Consider the following 18,809-nt stretch of genomic DNA (forward strand, 5'->3'; position numbering starts at 1 on the left):
AACTTTTTGTTATTATGATAATTTTACATCATTATTAGCAAAAAATATGCTGCAATGAAGAAAATGAGGTTAATCAATCAGAATTTGCTCTCATGTCATTGTTAGTCATCACACCAGCAACATATAACCAGTACTTCCTATTCACTGCAGTAAAGAGTTCTGTTAAACAGTAACTGCACAATAAATCTCTATGTTTTTCCTTTATCAGATAAGTTAAAATGCAATCATAAGCATTTGTCAAAATCAATCCTGTATCCAATGGCAGAGCACAATATCTAGAACCTCCTGCTTTGACGCAATTGATTTTTCTACTTATAGAAGAAATGCAAATAATTTTAAAAACATTTTTTTCAGAGATGTTTTGTCACAATATTTTCCAAAATAGCAGCAGCCACACAAGTGTGCAGCCTGACTGTAGCTCTGCCGATGCTTGGACAGCATGACTTTAATACACACAAACCCACAATCCAGCGAGGCAAACTATAACACATAAACATTCAGGTCACTGCAATTACTCATCCTTAAAGGCAAGCGAGCACTTACTTTCCACGATTAAGCATGAACTTCAATATAATGCTAAGTTCAGAAATTTACATGTGATCTATTTTTCCCCCCACTATGTTAGTTATGAGGACATTGGCAGCTGCAGGGAAACTATTTCAAATTAGCAGAACTAGAATCAATGAGGTACTTTCACAGTTATGTTTCAGCACGAGTGTTGTCAAACTACTTGGAGCTGCATCCTCATGAACCGCACTCACTGCAGCGGGTACACACCTCAGAAATTTACTGAAATCTTGCCTTTTCTAACCCAGTTTTGGAGATAGGGCATTCTGGCATTTCAATTCTATATTGCAAAGTCTTGTCATTTGCACAAACTGTGCAAAACAAAAGCAATTTAAGTTCTCACAGAGAACCATGGCCTCAGCAAAATTTGAGAAATAGAAACCTTATAGGTATTATCCTGTCTCTGATGACCATCATGTTTTTGTTATTAGCTGGGAATAAGTCAACTACAGTTCTTCCACAAAACTCTTAATCTTTAGAAACTGGCAAAAGGCAAGGGTTGACAGACTGACAAAACATGACATCTTAATGAGGCCTTTTTTGTAAATGTTGTTACTGAATAATCCACAACAGAAGCTGGAATCAGGGGCAGGACTGGAGAAGAATGTGATGTGGCAGAGAACTGTGTTCCTCCTCTAGATATCATGACCTGAGTGATCTTGTGACTAGTTTTCTACTCACAAAACAGATTTTAGTGAATATGTTGAATGAGCACAATACACAAAAGCAATTTTGGCTGCAGGTCTTTCTGTTAGTACTGAAACATTTTTAAATAAAACATCATGTTCTGGTTTAAAATAGCCACAATTAAATTTGCTAACCTTTCTCCACATGCTATCTACAACAAATGTTTCCTATAACAGGATATAGTACATATACTGTTGTAAGAAAAGATACAGCAAATTCCCTTAACCTTTAAACCCTTACCTGTTATAAATTAATAACTGATATTGTGACAGCAAATGGGGCCACATGCAGGAGTGTTTCTTTAGGCACAAGTGTCAGGTATTTCATACAATATGAAATCCCCTTTTACCTTAGATTTTGCCCTCTAGGCAGGTTTGTCTGCAAAGAAGTGTTAGTAATTAATTGGGGAAAAAGAAAGTGTTAATAAATTGGTGGCTTAATTTCACCTGGAAAATAATTGGCAGAGTCCAAGCAAAAAAGCCCCAAACAACTCCCGAATCTCTTAGCCCAGGTTTGAGTCAAAGCTTTGTGTTTTTACCGCACAAGCAGTCCTGGAGGACCAGCTCTTTTAAAAGCTCTGAACCAAGAGCAGCCCTAGCAGTAACAAAAGGGCTGTGGCTGCCCTCCTGGGAGGGTGTGCTGCCTTCTCCCTGCCCCGTACCTGCCGGGTGGGCGGCGGGGGCGGCCCGGGGCGGGCGGGGGCGCGGGGAGGGGGCGCCAGCGGCTGCCGGCGGGTGGGAGGCGTCTGCAGCTGGAAAACAGCAGCTCCGGTTTCTGATCAGATTTGGGGGTGGGGTGGGAGGTGTGTGTGGGAAAAGCCAAGCGATGGATCTTCCCTTCTTTTGACAACACTCTCCCCTTCAGGACTAAGTCTGCGCTGGAGGAAAATAACTGCGAGGCAGAACCACTAATCACACCTCGGTGTGGGAACTAACTCCGGAGCAGCGTTTGCCGCCAGCCCCAGGACATTCCTGCCCCCAACCTGAAGTGATTCCTCCTGGAAAGGATCGCTCGCCCCTGCAGTTCACCTTTGCCTGCAGTGAACAAGCGTGCTGTTTGGGTTTAATGGAGCTGGGTTTATTGTTCCTCTTCGGACTTACAATTACGTCGACTGCAGGTAACATGAATTTCTTTCTTTCTTTACCACTTCCACGCATGCACACAAAGAAAGGCTCTTGTGGTTCTTTTTTTTTTCTTTCTCCAAAAGGCTGTGAGCCATACCCCACTCCTGTGCGTGGTGAATAACTAGACGCCAAAGACATCATTTGGCCGCACGTAGGTTTTTGTTTTAAACGCTCACTAGCCATTCACCCTAAGCCTGCGGGCTCTCCCGGTGCACCCCACCGCGCTGCACTAAATATAAACATAACGGTGCTTTAAACAGCTCTGAAACTTTTCAGGGACCGGTGATGGTTGGGATCCTGTTACAAAAGGGGCTGTGAGGCACTGGGGAGGGGGGTGCTCCGGACTGGCGCAGGGGGAGCTGAGCGCTGCTCTTGCCTTCCCGCGGTGCAGGGTCCGCGCTGCCCCCGCCTCGCTCGCTGCCGGCCGGCCCGGAGCCGCGCTCGGCGGCGCTGGGCCACAAGGAGCGGGACGAGAACGAAGCGGCGGCGCTGCCGGCCGGCGGCAGGGCCAAGGTGGACGGCGGAGCCCTGCGGCGCCGAGCCCGGCGCTGCACTTGCTACACCTACAAGGACAAGGAGTGCGTGTACTACTGCCACCTCGACATCATCTGGATCAATACCCCCGAGTGAGTGCGGGCGGCGGGACGCGAAATGGCGGGCTGGGCTGGGACGGGTGCGACCCCCGCGGGCACAGGGGAGGCGAGGAGCCCGTGTGGCGGCCTGGCCACCGCCGTGGGGCGGTAACGAGCGGGGGTTCCCTGCCCGCCCTCGCGGGACCCCTTAGGGGAGCCCGGCCGGGGGCGCCGCAGGCCCCGCTGGAGGCGGAGCCGCCCGGGAAGGGGCGGAAAAAGGTCGCCGGCCCCGCTGAGCCCGATCCGGCCGCCTCGGCGCCGTGACACCTGCCGGGCGCGGGGCACACGGGGCCGCCGAGCCGAAGGGAACCCCGGGGGGCCGCCGGCAGCCCCAGGGCGTCGGTGCGGTTAACGCTCAGTTGACACGCGCACAGGCGGGGCATGGCCGTACTTGTGTACCTGGCTGCACCAACGTGTGCGCACCGCGGGTAGCCCCAGTGAAACCAGCAAAGGGGAAAAAGGTAGTTATTTTGTGGCACAAATCTGTTTCTAATAAACTCGTCATTGAGAAAGGGAGAAGAGTGTGTGTGTGCAACTGTACTGGTTTTGATTAAAAAAATAATGTGGAAAAATGACATTAAAATAATAATTTTTGAAAAGCTCAGTATAGCAGATTTCACAGAATGTAAGGGAGTGGAAAGGACCTCAGAGATTTAAGATGTTACAAAATAACATCTCTTACAATTACGTATTTTGGGAATGGTGAACACAAGTTTTTGTTTCAACTCATAACAGAAACTATTTTTGAGAACAGCATTTCCCATGAACTGGCCATTCTGAGGTTCCCACAGGTCGGGGGTGTGAAGCACATTTGCAGAAAAGCAGGAGCTGGTGCTAACAATACTTAATGAAAAGAAATCATCCAGGAAGAGTGACACTTTGCCCACATCCCAAAGGTTAGAGGCCTCCTTTTCCCACACCATTGTATATATCCTGTCTCTCTAAGTAAATAAAACAGTCTTAATGATTTGTCAAGATTTTCTTACTCCAATAGGCTTCAGTCCTGTAGCAACCACAGGAACTGGTTCCTTAAAAAAATAATCAGGAGATCAGCTGAATCTAAAATCAGATTTCTTCTGATGAACTTCAAGAATTAAAGATCTTGGGACTGTATGACTGTGAACTCCTACACACACCATCAAGTGTTCTACTGCCTGCAGTTTGGGAACATTTCTACTAACTTGGATCTGCTTTTGAATCAATTGCAAAGCTTTTAATCAGATTAAAATAACAAAAGGAATATAAAAAAGAAAGTAGCAGTAAAATAGGTTAAGTCAGATGGGGGTTAGGGCGCTTAATTTGTAAATTCATGTGTGTGTCCTGGCTGGAGGCCATGTCTGATGACGGATCTTTGGAACTTCTACTAGCCTGCAAGTATCATGTATTCACACGAGTTGTACAATTCTTTGAGTTCCACACCTGCACTAATCCATCCCAGGATTACCTAGAATTATTTTGGACAAATATTTATGATTCAGTATACTTGAGTCAGAGCTCACCAGTGAAAACAGAGGAAGGACATGAAGAGATAGAACTCTGCTAATTTTAACCCCCTCCCTTTTTTTAGGATATGCTGTTTTAAGTCTACAGGAATTATAATTTTCATACCAGTGGGAGAAGTATTTAGTGTGCATTAATTCAGTCATATGGAGAATTTTGTCCTACCTGAAGGTTTTGTGCAAACATCACTAGAGAAAGAACAAAAATAGGGAACAGAGATATAGAACATTTTCATGATACCTACAGCAATGAAGTATGTATAATAATCCACATATTATAATAAACAACTGGGGCTGTCTCTGGTTTCTTAACTGAAGTTGGTTGTACATAAAATAAGAGCAAATGTCTCAGATATGTAAATCTACCCCCACTGTGCAGCGTATAGGTTGGCCTGTAACAATTTAACATGAGCTGTAGGAAACTCTGATTCTTACCACACGCCATTTTTATGCCATTTTTATGGACAATTCTATGCAAGCTACAGAAAAAAAGATATTCCATTTCAATATTCAATTTGATTATTAAATATTCACATAGAATGATGCGTTTTAGCTACTGTGCTCCAAAGACATGAATCTGTATAACCAATAACACTGTTGGCAGGATTAGGACGTGTAGATATGTCCGAATGAACAGGCACTGATTCTGGCCTGGTGTCCTACCTGGAGCAATGTCTCCATAAGTCAAAAGGTACTTCTGGATGTGAATGAGAGAAATCAGGCCTGCTTGTGCAATTTAATATCCCAAGTGAATTATGCTACTTCTTCTAAATGGAAGCAACCACTGGATCTGTACAGACTGGCTGTTTGTAAATGGGGCTTTTACATTGCTGTTTACCAAATAATTTACAAAAAATTTGGCTCAAACACAACTTTGAGGTCCATACACACAATGGGAGGCCACAAAGATGGTGTTAAAGATAGGAGAGGTTTTCCCAGAATCTGTTGATTCTGATCTTTTTCCCACATATAACATGTTTTTGATTTTATTTCCTACATCAAAGACTACAGTTGCATTTTATTATTTTTCTTTCTTATTTCCCCTGACTTATGTCCCCCACTTTATAACTTCTTACTCCTGTCACAAATTCCTTAATATTTTCTGTTTCCAAATTACTCTCTCCTCCATACTTCAAAGACAAACTTTACTTCATCCTCTGTTTCCTTCCCCCTGCTCTTCCCAACACAATATGCTATTAAGCATTGTTGTAGTATATTCAAAACAAATCTTGGTCATGGCCTCTCCTCCTTTTTTAGAAAAGTAGTTAAAGTTCTTATTCAAGCTGTTGCAGTCAGAGTGATGATAGAAGGGTTTTTTTCTATCCTTGCTGAGAAAACACTTAGATCTACAGGGTGACTGTTGTAGAAAAACACAGAATTGCAGAATATGCAGCCTCTGACTCTGCAGCTATTGCCAACTAAATGAGAAATTATCTCTGCACACATGTTTGCGTATTGCTTTATACTTGTCCATGAGCCACCGTGGTTAGTCCAGACCACTAAGTGCACCAGTGCTATTCTGACACAGTGAGTCTTCTGTGCTGGTAACACTGAGAGCCTAGAGTGGAAAAGAAGAGCTAAAGAAAGTCAGGTAAGTCAGAACAGAATATTCCAATTATGTGACGTAGACAAATGTTGCATAACAAAGATTATTAGCAGCTGGTAAATTGTTTACACTGATAAGGTTGGTTACTTAGGACTTAGTTTGCAATGTATTATTTTGTCGAGTGATTAATTATCTTGATCTATAGCTACAGACACATTTTAAAGAAGAATGACTTGTCTTTTAAACAGTATCCACTGATATAATATGGCCACAACTTGATGCTTAATTCTGTAAGTTAAAGAAGAAAATGTAGGCAAGAATTCTAGATCTGCACTTCTTCAAAATGGTCTTATATTTCAATATGAACTGAGCTTGTGCATCTGAGCAAAATGTGGTTCAATTAAAGACATTAATGCTGCTGTTTGAAGCTTTAGAGATGCTCAGAATGATTAGTAAAACGTTAAAAGGTGACAACTATAAGAGAGTGATACTATCAAGAGGACACAGTATCCGATACTCAAGCAGTCTTCAATTTAGAAATAAAAATATAATGGGAATTTGTGGCAATAATCCAGACACTTTCAAAGGACAATTAGCATAGGTCTAGAATGATAAAATTATTTTCTCACTCAATCAGCACCAAAAATAATAATTTCTTGGTGTGTCTACATGAAAGCCAAAGTTGGGTTTTTTTCTAGATAGCGTCTTATTTCAGTATGCACTGGTATGCTCAAAAGATAAGTAACTTAACAAAATTCTGTGACCATGTTATAAAGACCAGCTTAAATGATGATCTAAGAGTTCTGTCTGCCAATTACCTGAATTTGGGAATCAGTAGAATTGGATGGACAAAGTGATAGTAAGAAATTGATCTTATATCTTTGTGTTTGCTGCTCTGATCCTCTGATTTAAACATGTGGTTTCTGCGGTGGCAGGACAAGGGCATGTGCTGACGCGTAGTCTGTTGCTGTGCTCTGTGGGATATGATAGAGGATACGGTGAGTGTTTCACGTCGTGTGGTTACATGGTGACACTGCAAGGATGCGGTGTTTTGTCACTAGTAAAGAGGAAATTTGTTTCTGTAACATATGCAAGTCAGATATTCCTAAGTGGCCATCAAAATATAAGACTAGGTTGACTCCAGGTAGTTCCACTGTAGAAAACTCTTTTCCTGGCCTAATGTGACCACTTGTTGGGGTGAGAAAGGCTTTCATATATCTTCATTTTTGTCAGTCTTTCTGCAAGTGCTGATGAATGGGTTTGTTAGGGCTCCAGGACTTGTCAGACAGCACAGCTGATTGCACACACAGTCAGCTCTCTGGCAGCTGTAAGCTGATGGTCTTTGCTCACTGTTGGCTGAGGTCACCATCACAAAGTCATCTTAGAATAGAAACAATTTGTACCCTATCGTCGCCTCCCTCATCATTTTGCTCATATAGAGAGAGGAAGGGATGTCTTGGGATGTTGTTATAGAGGAGAACACTGAAGACAACTAATGGGATAGTCTTGTTCGAACTGGATGCTCTGCTGGCTCACTTTTCCTTCATAACATCTTTCTGTTACCTGCGTCTCACTGATTGGATTTTGTTGAATGTAAGCCCACATAATGTAATTTAACATGTTTTCATCCTTATGGATCTTAAGTGGTATTACAAAGCATTACAATTACCCCATTTTTTGAGAATTACCTTCATCACTAAATAAGCAGAGATGATGTCCTATATATTACTAGAAATAAAAGTACACAGCTAAAGATCTCTTGTTCAGTAGAACAATTAAGCATGTGCTTAATCAGATCAGATTGCAAATACCTGCTAGCCAAAGGCATGATGATAAAACAGTGGCTGCAAGCCAGGCAATTCAAATAAGGAAGCAGATCTGTCGGTTAAACAGTGCACATGGTTAACCAGCAGAACCGAGTGCCAAAAGCAAAGTGGTGAATCTTCTGGGGAGTTGATTTTATTTTTCTGCATGAAGTTTGCTCCACATTTTGCAGACTTTACTATCTACATGCTCACTGAAATCTGTTTGTATGACGTGTGTGGTTGTCTATGCACTCTATGTCCTAAGGTAGCCTGAAAGCTGAAAGATATAAAGAAAAATCTTAGCTAGCCAGTAACAATTGAAATAACTAAGGCTATGGAATCTATGGTCATAGTCACTAGTAGAAAAAATACAAAGTATAAACCAGAATCTTCTTTATCTCCGTTGATTCCTTTTAACTTTTTTTTTTTTCTTTAGTTAAAATTTTTGGTGAATATTTCAATGATATCTCTAATCTTAAAAATCACAGGGTCTTTGGTGTTGAAATCTTCACATCAAATGAAGAGTATTTCAAATCGATTTACTGAACATAGTAACAGGCTTCTGCTGTTACTGTTATGTTTTATCACAGGCAAACTGATTTGAGTTTTGGGCCTTTTATTCAAACATAGTTATTCTTGTATATTTAAATTGTGTATTGACTTCATATGGAACCATGCCATCCTCTCAAAGACCTGAAATGGTTTGGCTTGCAGACCAAAATCCCCTGTCACCGCAGGAGCTGGCCCTGCGGACAGCGGGGTCACAGTGAGACATTAACAGCTAATGCCTTCAGATTTCCCTGCAGCTGCTCACCTTGGTCTCATTCTAAGAATAAACAGTCTCAAGAGCTGTCAAACCACAGTCACTTTCATCAGGCTCACATTTTAACACCACGTGTTTATTTTCCCCCAGGTTTTTGTTTCATTTGTTTTTAAACCAGCAGTGGATTTTGAAGTATACAAACTGTGGAGAGTGGTGGAAACAGGCGTTAGAGTGTGTGTTCTGCATGCACTAGTACAGTGGCTTCAGAAGCTACCAATAAGTACTCTGACTTTTAGTTTGCAAAAGCAACCATTTCAAAATTAATTTGATTCCTTTCATCCAAATTTCCAGCTGCTCTACCTTTTGGGATTTACCTCAGTGTATTTGCATTAGAATCAGTCCACTTACTAATAATAAGGAAAAAGAAATAATGGGAGTTTGGGCCTCACAGATGGAAGATGCTGCATGGGATTTGATTTAGTTATTCAAACTAATAGTCGTATATCTTGCCACAAAACCAGGATGAGGTACTGAAAGATCTGAGCAGTGTTGCTTTGCAAGAGATGTTTCTGTGGAACAAGGGCTCAGTTTATTAGGTCAGGAGAGATCTACCCAGCCTCTCGGGCTGTTTGGGATGTTAATGGAAAAATACACCCCCCCACTTGCCTCAAGAAATGTACCCCAGCTTCCCACTCAACAGGTCAGATATTTTTCTGGTCACATTTGAAATGGAAAACACGTAGCATCCTTTTGACAGCTGCAGGAGGAGGATGACTAGTGATGAAAAACCTTCTGATTCTCTCAGTACTTAACTTGGGTACCATGTTAAGTACTGGTACCATGAAGTCCCAGTTGGAAGGCAATCAGAGAACTCATGTAGTTAGACTGGATGACAAAGCAGATGTGCGCAATCCTTAGTTTATTACCTAGATTAGCTATAACTAATTAACTATAACTAATTTGAGGTCCTCACAAATTAGCAAGTATTACTTTGAGAATAAAACTGGAAAAAAAAAAGGGCGAAGGCTAAACCAAATCTAGTAAGATAGTAGAGGTACATCTTTTGGGATGCCAGTAGCCTATTAGGTGTCTAGGAACACTGACTACTTCTAAATTGAGGATGTGGAAAATAAAGGTGGGGCTATAAAGGATAAAAGTTTGCTTCTTCTGAAAATAATTTTAACTGCAAAAAAGCTACTCAGAAAAAGTACAGTTTCTGTGAAGGGAACATGTGCTTAGGATGACAGAAGAACAACAAATCAGGCACTATTTTGAAGAAGGTGTTTTGCTTCTTCAATGATGATAATAAGCAAGGGATAATGTGGGAGGTACACCTATTGCAAACGACTCTGTTAAATATATGCCTGTTACAGAAAGAGTTGGAGCCAACTTTCAGAGCAGCCAATGATCTCTTCATCTACAGAGCTGCACAATATTCCTGCAGTAGCTTTAGATGAAACTATACACAGAAATATCTGTTGTATCCCCTATGCATCTTTCATTCTGGAGACATTTTGTTTCACTTGGAGGATTTTAAACTCTGCTTCCTTTCCACATGCTTTGTTCTCGGTGGCCCTTACAGGGATCTTGTACATTTTAAGATGGTCTGGAAACACTGGAGAGTGTTGGAAGCCTTGCTGGCCTGGATACATGCCAGGAAATATATTGCTGAAAACTGAAATCACATCATCTAAGATAATTGCAGCAACCCCCTCATCTCTTCGTTTTGGCTGAAACTCTCAAGTGCCCTGGAGGTATCTACTGTGTTTAAGTGGCTGGGAAAGTAGAAAATAATAGCAGCTCATAGGTCAATTATCACATAGCATGAGAAACTCAGCCACATGTTACAAAAATTAATATAAACAAATTGGATTTGTTTGGCTGAATTCTGAACATTCACTGTAGTATAAAGGAGGAATAGCAGGATCTAGTTAAATCATATTTCTCAATCAGACTTGAAGATCATAGTCATTCAATGGGCAGTTTTTTTCTGTGGGAAATGTTAACCAATATCACTGGTTCAGAATGGCTGTTTCAGTCTTAGTACTACTTGTCTTTCTCAACAAAAAAATGCCTTTCTCTGTTAATTTAATGGAAAAAACTTGCTTCAGGAGCTACCTGACTTTTAGGAGGGGAGCTTTTATGCTTGTGTCTTGTGGACACAAAGTACAGAAATAATCCAGGTTATTTCAGCATCTCAGTATCCAATCTGCAGTCCTGTACTTCTTTTCTTTTAAAATTCTAGAAGAAACATTGGCTGACCCAAGGATTGCCATGTGTTCCTTCCATGGCAGAAATCAAAACTATGTTTCAAGTGACAAGAGTGCAGTGTGCTTTGATTAGCATTGTTCTGCTCTATATTACACATAGAATTATCTTCAGGTAACAGATCCGTTGCACTCATTAATCATAATTTCATCATACAGAATAATTCTAGGTACAGGAGAATTGCATTAGCATCTTCATTGTTCAGTTTTTTTGCATACAGAATAAAGAACAAATATCTTACACTGAAGAAGGAACCATTTCCTTAAACTCAGACAGACTTGTAATTTAGAAAGCGCTTTAAAAACTGAACAGGCAGACTTTTGTGCATCCACATGCTGACTGAAGTAATCATACTGGTAACTGAGCTCTACCAAAAGAGTTTCTTCCACATAAATCCCAGGTTTGTATGTTGCCACACAGATACCAGTTCAAAGCAGTACCTTGGAAGGGTTGATCCAGAATTGCATAGGTTTGCTTGTTCTCCACTTTGGTGTAAAAGACACACAGTACGCATTAGCTCTTAAATACATGGAAACCCATTTCACTGCTTCAGGAGACTTTTGTTCTCCTAAAGCAGGGGCGTCAAACTCATTTTAACCAGGGGCTACATCAGCCTCCTGGTTGCGAGGTTGGTAACTACTCCTGCATTGATACAGTCCTAAAATTACATTCACCCCTTTGAAGGCAACCATGAGGCTGATGTGGCCCTCAGTGAAAATTAGTTTGACACCCCTGTCCTAAAGGAAGAAACGATGCACACTGAGTTAAAGGTCAGAAATTAGAAATGTCTTGTGAAATGGGACTTAAAAAGTTTTTAAAAATTGGTGGATTTTGCATCATTTCCAAAAAAGGTTGGAGCTGCCTCTTAGCCAGTACCTGGGCTAGGGAACTGGTTGTTGAGGATCCCCAGAAGCCCAGCACATGGCCAACCAGCAAACCTGCCTCTGCCTACTTCAACTGTTCCTCATCCTCACTGTGGAGACACAGAGTGCCCCATGTACACCTCAGTCAGCAGGTAACTCAAGGGGACACATGCCTCACCTGAAATGGAAAGCAAAGAGATCCCCTAGCAACACAAATGCTTGGTGACAACTATGCGTTGACCATAATTCCCATTCAGCATGTAGAAATAACAACTCTGCTTGCCTCATTTTCAACCTGAGCATTGCAGCACCATAGGAAATAATAATAAATAATAAAATGCACCATTTGTTAATCACGTGTAACAATCTAAGATTAAGCATTCTGCCAGGCAAATGCTTCCTGATACTCGTTCAACTGAATCTCCAGCATCTCCTCTCACTTCTGAAGTGCTGAGAAAGAGACGTGAACTAACTTGAAATACAAACTTTTTCAGCTGCGGAAATGATAACCATACACACACGAACGCTTGCTTAAATGTTGCAATTTATGAGTTGCATCAGAGTAAGTGACAAGCAAGAAAACATCTATATTATTTAGTTATTTCTGAACACTGTTGGAAAGACTCTGGGTTGCTATTGAAGTTTATCTGTTTTAGGTTTGAATTTTTGGCTTAGAAATCAAAACCAGACACACTGGGAGAATTATTATATTTCCATCTCTGATTGGCAAATGTGGATGATAGCTTACATAAAAATTATTGCTTGGGCGTTCTAGTTAAAATTCTTATATTTGAAAATATCATTGCATTGGCATGTGTTTCTGGAACACTGAGAATGAAGTTGTCTTGACAACATTTTTCAAGCCATGAAATGTGCTCTTATAAGTGTTAAAAGTTTCATAAAACATAAGGCACTTAATTTGAAAGATCAAAACCAGTATCTAAAATATCAGCCTCTTCCTTTGCTTCGCACTGTGATTCATGGTTCTTATCTCTTGTAATTATACTATATTCTCCACCCCTGCCTGTTTGCTGGAACTTATGGCTCTTAGGAAACACAGCAGACTGGTAATGGGCCCATTCCTTAATCACTGTAGTTCACATACTGATATATTAAAGAGAAAATGGAAGTTGATGGCAATTCTAGTTGGTCCGTTAATTTGCAAACTGCAGCAACTAAGGAATGAAACACGTGCCCTTCTTCCTCTCTGGCAATTCAGGCAGGACCTCCGACACTGGGCAAACACAGCTCAGTCCCACAGAGCTTCTGATTTAGAGAGTTAGAGTAAGGAGAATTGTATTGCATTTTGGAAAGGTGAACTCTTAAAAAAGGAACCACTTTAAATCATGACAATAACATACTACAGTATTCTATGTCTTGTTAGCACAATGTGCGATGACATCTGCAAAAGCTGTATGAAGCTTCTTTATCCCCTGGCAAGCTATTTGCCATCAAATAGCAGTTTCTCTTTTGGGCAGACAAAATTCATTCTTTCATTTCAGCCTAAATCTGAGTGGGAAATTGAACAACATTATTTTACCAGTTTTCGTGGAGGGTTCATCACTCCTAAAAATACAGCAACTTCCTCTTGTTCCTGTCTCTAAATACCAGCCATAACTTCTTAAAAAACGTGAATGTATCAAGAAGTGTGACTGTGTAGCAACTATTTATGGTAGAAGTTACCTACGTTAGCTATTTCTCATTTATTATTCTAAAGCAAATGGCAATATAGAATTATTAATAAAATGGGACTCACCCTAATCCTGAAAACAACAAAAAGCTTTTAAAATGACTGTTTGAGGAAAGCGAAAATCAAGTCCTGAGGTCTTTTAAGGCTAATATTCATATTCTAGGTCTCTTCCAGTGTCTAGGCATAGCCATAGAATGAAGTAGTGAAAATACCTAACAGTTTCTGCATATAGGCAAGGCAGATGGCATCTGTTGGAGAAAGACCATCTCATGGTGTCTGACACACAGAAATACTAGTGATTTTCTATCTTTCAGTATGATTTTATGATAAATTTATATAGGAGAGGTGTGCTCTGCTTCGGGCTGTGAAAGACTGAGATGAACTGTTACAAGCCTGTATGTACTATAAGCGCAGAGGTTTGAATAAATTATTTGCATCAGCTGTACTGATGTTACATCAAAATCATTGCAGAGGTTAGGAAAATAATGTTTCTGAGCCTTTCAGCCCACCGTGAGTGTGGGAAAATTGAAAAATGGCAGCTTGGCAATTAATAGCCTAATTATGTTTTTATGAAAGCAAATGAAGGAAGTATAACTATGTGAAGTTAGTGGTTCCAGACTGATTATTCAGGTTTCACTCTGTAATCTTACTGTAACCCTTCTAGATCTATTCTTGCTTCCCCTCCTCTGCTTTTTTCCCCCCTCCACTCTTTCTTGCTTTTGAACATGAGATTCTCTTCAGATTTTTAGTGTTTGTGGGTTGCTTCACCTGTCCCTTGGGTACACAGGAACTGTTATGGGTCTCAGAAGTTCCATGTGGTGTACACCTGCGATTGACTGAGATTCTTTAACATCTTGGAGGAGAGTAATTTATGACATCAGTCTAAACTATCCAGTGCTTTTTTGGGATGTTAGCAGGCAGTGATGAAGCATGTCCTTTGCTGACAAGGTTGACCGTAACCCATTAAAGAACAAAGCATACCAGACTGCAGGGAAATAGAGAGATCTACCTCTTAGTATTTCTTGGTGTGCTGTGGTACAGAATATGATCTCTTGTAGAAAAGTACTAGGAGATATATATGAGGAAGATTATCTAGCTGTTTCTCACATTTATAACTCCATGGGTCACATTCCAAACAAGGTGCAGTAAATAAATCATGCTGACAGTTTTCTCCATTTCTCAATGATAAAATTAATGGCAAATCAGGCTCTAAATCATGAAGATGACAACGCTGACATGATGTTACTTATCTCTTGGAAATCAGCACAGCTCCTGTGTCACTTCACACCAGCTATGGAACTGAACAAAACAAATCTTGTATGTTTGTGGGGTGTAACCAACACAGTAAAGGAATAAGCAATAACCTGCCCATGTATTTGTACCAGCTGCCAAGTAATTCTGCTACTTAAGCTGATTGTCTGCTACTTTATAACCTTGTGAAAGCATGAGATGATTGAACAGAAGTTGTGTTCTGTTATAGGGAGAACTCCTTACATAAGCCCAAGGTTTGATTTTTGTGCTGCTATTTATTACTTTGCACCAGTAGGTCTTTTTTCTAAAACAGAAAAAATACAGAATATCATTTCAGTTGGCTCCTAAAACACACAATCTTTGTGATTCTCACAACAGGAGGACTGTGCCATATGGGCTGTCTAACTACAGAGGCAGCTTTAGAGGCAAAAGGTCCTTGGGCCAGATTCAAAGCACTCTCCAGTCTTCGTTTCGGTGTTCTTGTTTGGATGCTCGTGACAAACAGTGTATGCAGTTTTGCAGAAGAATGCAAGACAGAAGAAGGTATCTTTTCTTGATATTGCACCCTGTCTACATGATTTGACTATTTCATGGAGATAAATTAATGAAGTTGCATGTATCAAATGAAATAGATTTTAAATAAAATTCCCATTTCCAGTTGTGGTGGGTTAACCCTGGCCAGCAGCCGAGTGGTTACACAGCCACTTGTTCACTTCCCCCTTAAGTGGGACGGAGAAGCGAATGGAAAGAACAAAAGTGAGAAAACTCATGTTTCAATCAAGAGGGTTTAATAAGCAAAGGAAAGAGGCCAGACCCAGTGCTGCTTTGAATTTGCTTTTTGCTGTTTCTTTTTATGATGTGGTATTTTCGAAAGAGCAGATCTTCTGTCCAGTTAGGGGCATGCTGAATTCTAGATTATTTTAGAATGCTTTATCTAGTCTAATGAAGGGTATGGCATTGTCATTTTATGGATGATTCTGTAAGAAGAACTGATAAGAACACAGTGACTAACTTAAAAAAATCTCCCTTCCCCAGAAATCATGGAGCAGTGAAAAAGACAGAGGAGAAAGATCAATGCAGGGAAGAGGAACACACTTCCATTCAGTAGCACCGGGAGTTCAGAGGATTCTGAACAGTCAGGTATGCTCTGCCTGTTTAATGTGGAAAAGAAATACTAATTTTCCATAAATTTTAAGCCAATACATATTTTGGCAACAGTTCCCCCCTTTTTTCTTTCTGTTTTTATGGCAAGGGCTGTTCCTGTTTATCATCTTTTTGCTCATTTAGCAGCAATTTAAGCTACATGTCCCAGTGCAGTGCTTCAGTAAAACTTAAATTGTCAAGGTAAAGAAACAGAACAAACTTTGTGGAAAGTGTATGTGGAAGGAAAAATACATCTACTTTAGATGTCAGATATAAAGAGGTTACTGTGACCTAGTAGCCAGTTTCAAAAAGTTCCAGTTGCAAATGTACTCTTAATGCTATTGCTATGTACAAAATGCAAAATTATGTCAGGGTAAGCAAATACTTGTAGTTGTGGGTAAATGAAGCAGCCATTAGAAATAGAAAAGTGTGGTTTTTTTTTTAAAAAAGGTCACCATTACCCAAAGTTTTTCACTATGATGGGAACCACTTGGGTTAGAAGTCCCCAGGCTGAATTTATTGCTTTGATTATTTGATCAGAGCTAATCAGATAACTAGGTAGTTTCCACTCTATGTACACATAATCAAGGAGATGAACCACTGTTCTATCAGGTAACAGAGAGTCAGTTCTGAATAATTAAGCAGTTTGGTTTGTTTTTTGTTTTGTTTTTAAAGCTTTAACGTTTATTCGCTGAAGCTCAGAAGCAAGAACTTAAACTACAAGTCTCCCTTGAGATGGACAAACTTGACGCTTCAGTCTGCTGCCAGCGGAGAATTCAGCAACGCTCTCATTTCAAAAAAGCCACTTTGAGGGCATGTGAACCTGGCTGAAGAAGCTTTCTCCCATGCTGCCCTCATGAGAGTCTCAGTAAAGGATAATGTTTATCACGTAACCCGGCAGGGAACGTATCGCTGTTGAAGAAAAATCCAAAGGCAGATCCAAACCTGAGCGACACCAAGTTTCAAGAAACGTTTTTCTATGTGATTTTGAACAAGTACAATAGAAACTTACTGTTCCGCTTACTGCTTGCTGTATGTCTGAAGAACATCCATCCACAGCGTTATGCAGGCGCCTGTAATTGGAGAATGTGATGAGTTAGAGAGAGATTGCCTATATACGAGTTCTTATTAAGAATAAACAGATGCAAAATATTTCTCTTGTTAATGTATGCAAGCCTGAATTGTCATATTGTAACTTCATGGCAGATGTTTAAATGACAGTATCTATGCAGAATAAATATGAATGGTTAATATAAATATTATTATAAACTATAGCAAGTTAAGAGTATACATTGACTATTCAATAGATTACCTAATTGAAGCACAAATTATCCCTACACATCAAAGTTCCATTCAAAACCATTTACAGTGGTTATTTAAGGATGCACTGTAGCTGATAAACAGAACTCCAATTATTCATCCCAAAGAATTTCCTAAAGATGAAAGGGTAGGACTGTGGAACTTCAAATGAAACTTCATGCTATTAGAATAACTTACTGTACCGAACCATTTGCTGTTCTAAGCCCTGACATACATTATCACCCACAGTACATACGGTTGTCTTTGCTAGTACTGGCAATCACATTTTTATCTCTTCGTTGAAGCATCATCACTGAATAACTTGGCAACTTGACACTAAGCGTTATATCCAACCCTGGACATTCTTCAGAAATCATGGACTTTTTTTTGATAAGAAGATGCAAGAGTAAGCTAAGAAAAAAGAGTAACTTTTGTAAATCCTGTTCTATATTATTTAAAAAGAGAGGAAATCCCTTATTTGTGACATTATGGTTATTTTTTTGTTCGACTGACCTTCACGCAGACTCTCCCCAGGGCACATAGGTTAAACTGTAACCCCACCACATTAAGTTATATTTTATCAGAATAAAGATAGAGACCAAAGGAAAAATGAAGAGAAATTAACGGTAAAAATGGTTATATAGACTTAGAACAGTGGTAACAGACTTTGTTTAAAACAAGAAAGGAAGGTCTTTGCCAAAATATATATGATGTATTTTATATACATGTGGATATATTTCATAAATAAATTATTATAGTTATAAAATTAAATATATCTTTCAGTTATTGCATTTGTATCAGTTTCTTATTTGCTGTACAAATGATTTTGTACATTTATAGAAAATAGATTATTTATTGTATAAAACCACTTCATTTACTATTTTCCCATAATTTTTAAAAGACACTGTATAGTTTTGGGTTTTTTTAGAAAATAACGGAGCTTTTTTATCAAGAATGCTTCATGTTCATTTATAACCAGCAAGTGGAATCTCTTCTTTCCCCCTGAACGCGTACGCCCAGGTCACACAAAAACTTGCCTTCTTCAAGAGACTGACAGTTCTAACAGCTTGAGAATCGAGTATGAAAACATAATAAAAATCATTTGGTAATAATTACGCATCAAAAGTTACATTTCAATTTTGCGTCCCTTTCGCTATAAATGTCACCCTCATCTGGCCTAATCTGTGTCCTGGGACCAACAAAGAGAGACAAAGGGCATTTATAGCTGCTTTTTTTCTGGCACTGCAGACACATCCCAGTGCTAACAAGGTGTCAGTGCCTCCTCAGCTTTAGAGGAACCGCTCAGTCTGTGCTTGGATTGCTGCTGTCTGCCCCCACCTTAATTCAACTGAAATGTTGCATTCGAAGATGGATTCACACTTTCCCCAGTCCCACATGCTTTCACTCTATTTTAAACATTCACAGGAAAACAAACCAAACCAAATTGGGTTCTTTGGCATGCAGGTACGTTTAGCCCTTGAGTTACAGGTGTTTTGTTGTGCTTTTTCTCAAGAAAGAAAAATAAAACTTTTTTCTATGTGAATTCACTTTCAAGTAGTTTGGTTTTGGGGCTCTGCACACCAGCTGAAAACGTTACTGCAACGGGCCGCTAGCAATTAATGGTAAAATCAGTCCATCATGAATACAGCAAGAGAAAGAAACAACTGTTATA

General features: G+C 40.0%; 1 protein-coding gene across 1 annotated transcript; it reads left to right on the forward strand.

Annotated features, from left to right (window-relative positions):
- Positions 1-2,319: 2,319 nt before the first annotated feature.
- On the forward strand, positions 2,320-15,803 carry EDN3 (endothelin 3; the record flags this gene model as incomplete). The annotated part of the gene is made up of 4 exons (XM_080354752.1): positions 2,320-2,371; positions 2,770-3,004; positions 15,074-15,238; positions 15,731-15,803. The coding sequence occupies 4 exons, from the start codon at positions 2,320-2,322 to the stop codon at positions 15,801-15,803; spliced, it is 525 nt and encodes a 174-aa protein (XP_080210878.1).
- Between the last annotated feature and the right edge of the window lie 3,006 nt (positions 15,804-18,809).

Source organism: Nesoenas mayeri, assembly GCF_963082525.1.
Source record: "Nesoenas mayeri genome assembly, chromosome: 16".
Lineage (NCBI taxonomy): Eukaryota > Metazoa > Chordata > Aves > Columbiformes > Columbidae > Nesoenas > Nesoenas mayeri.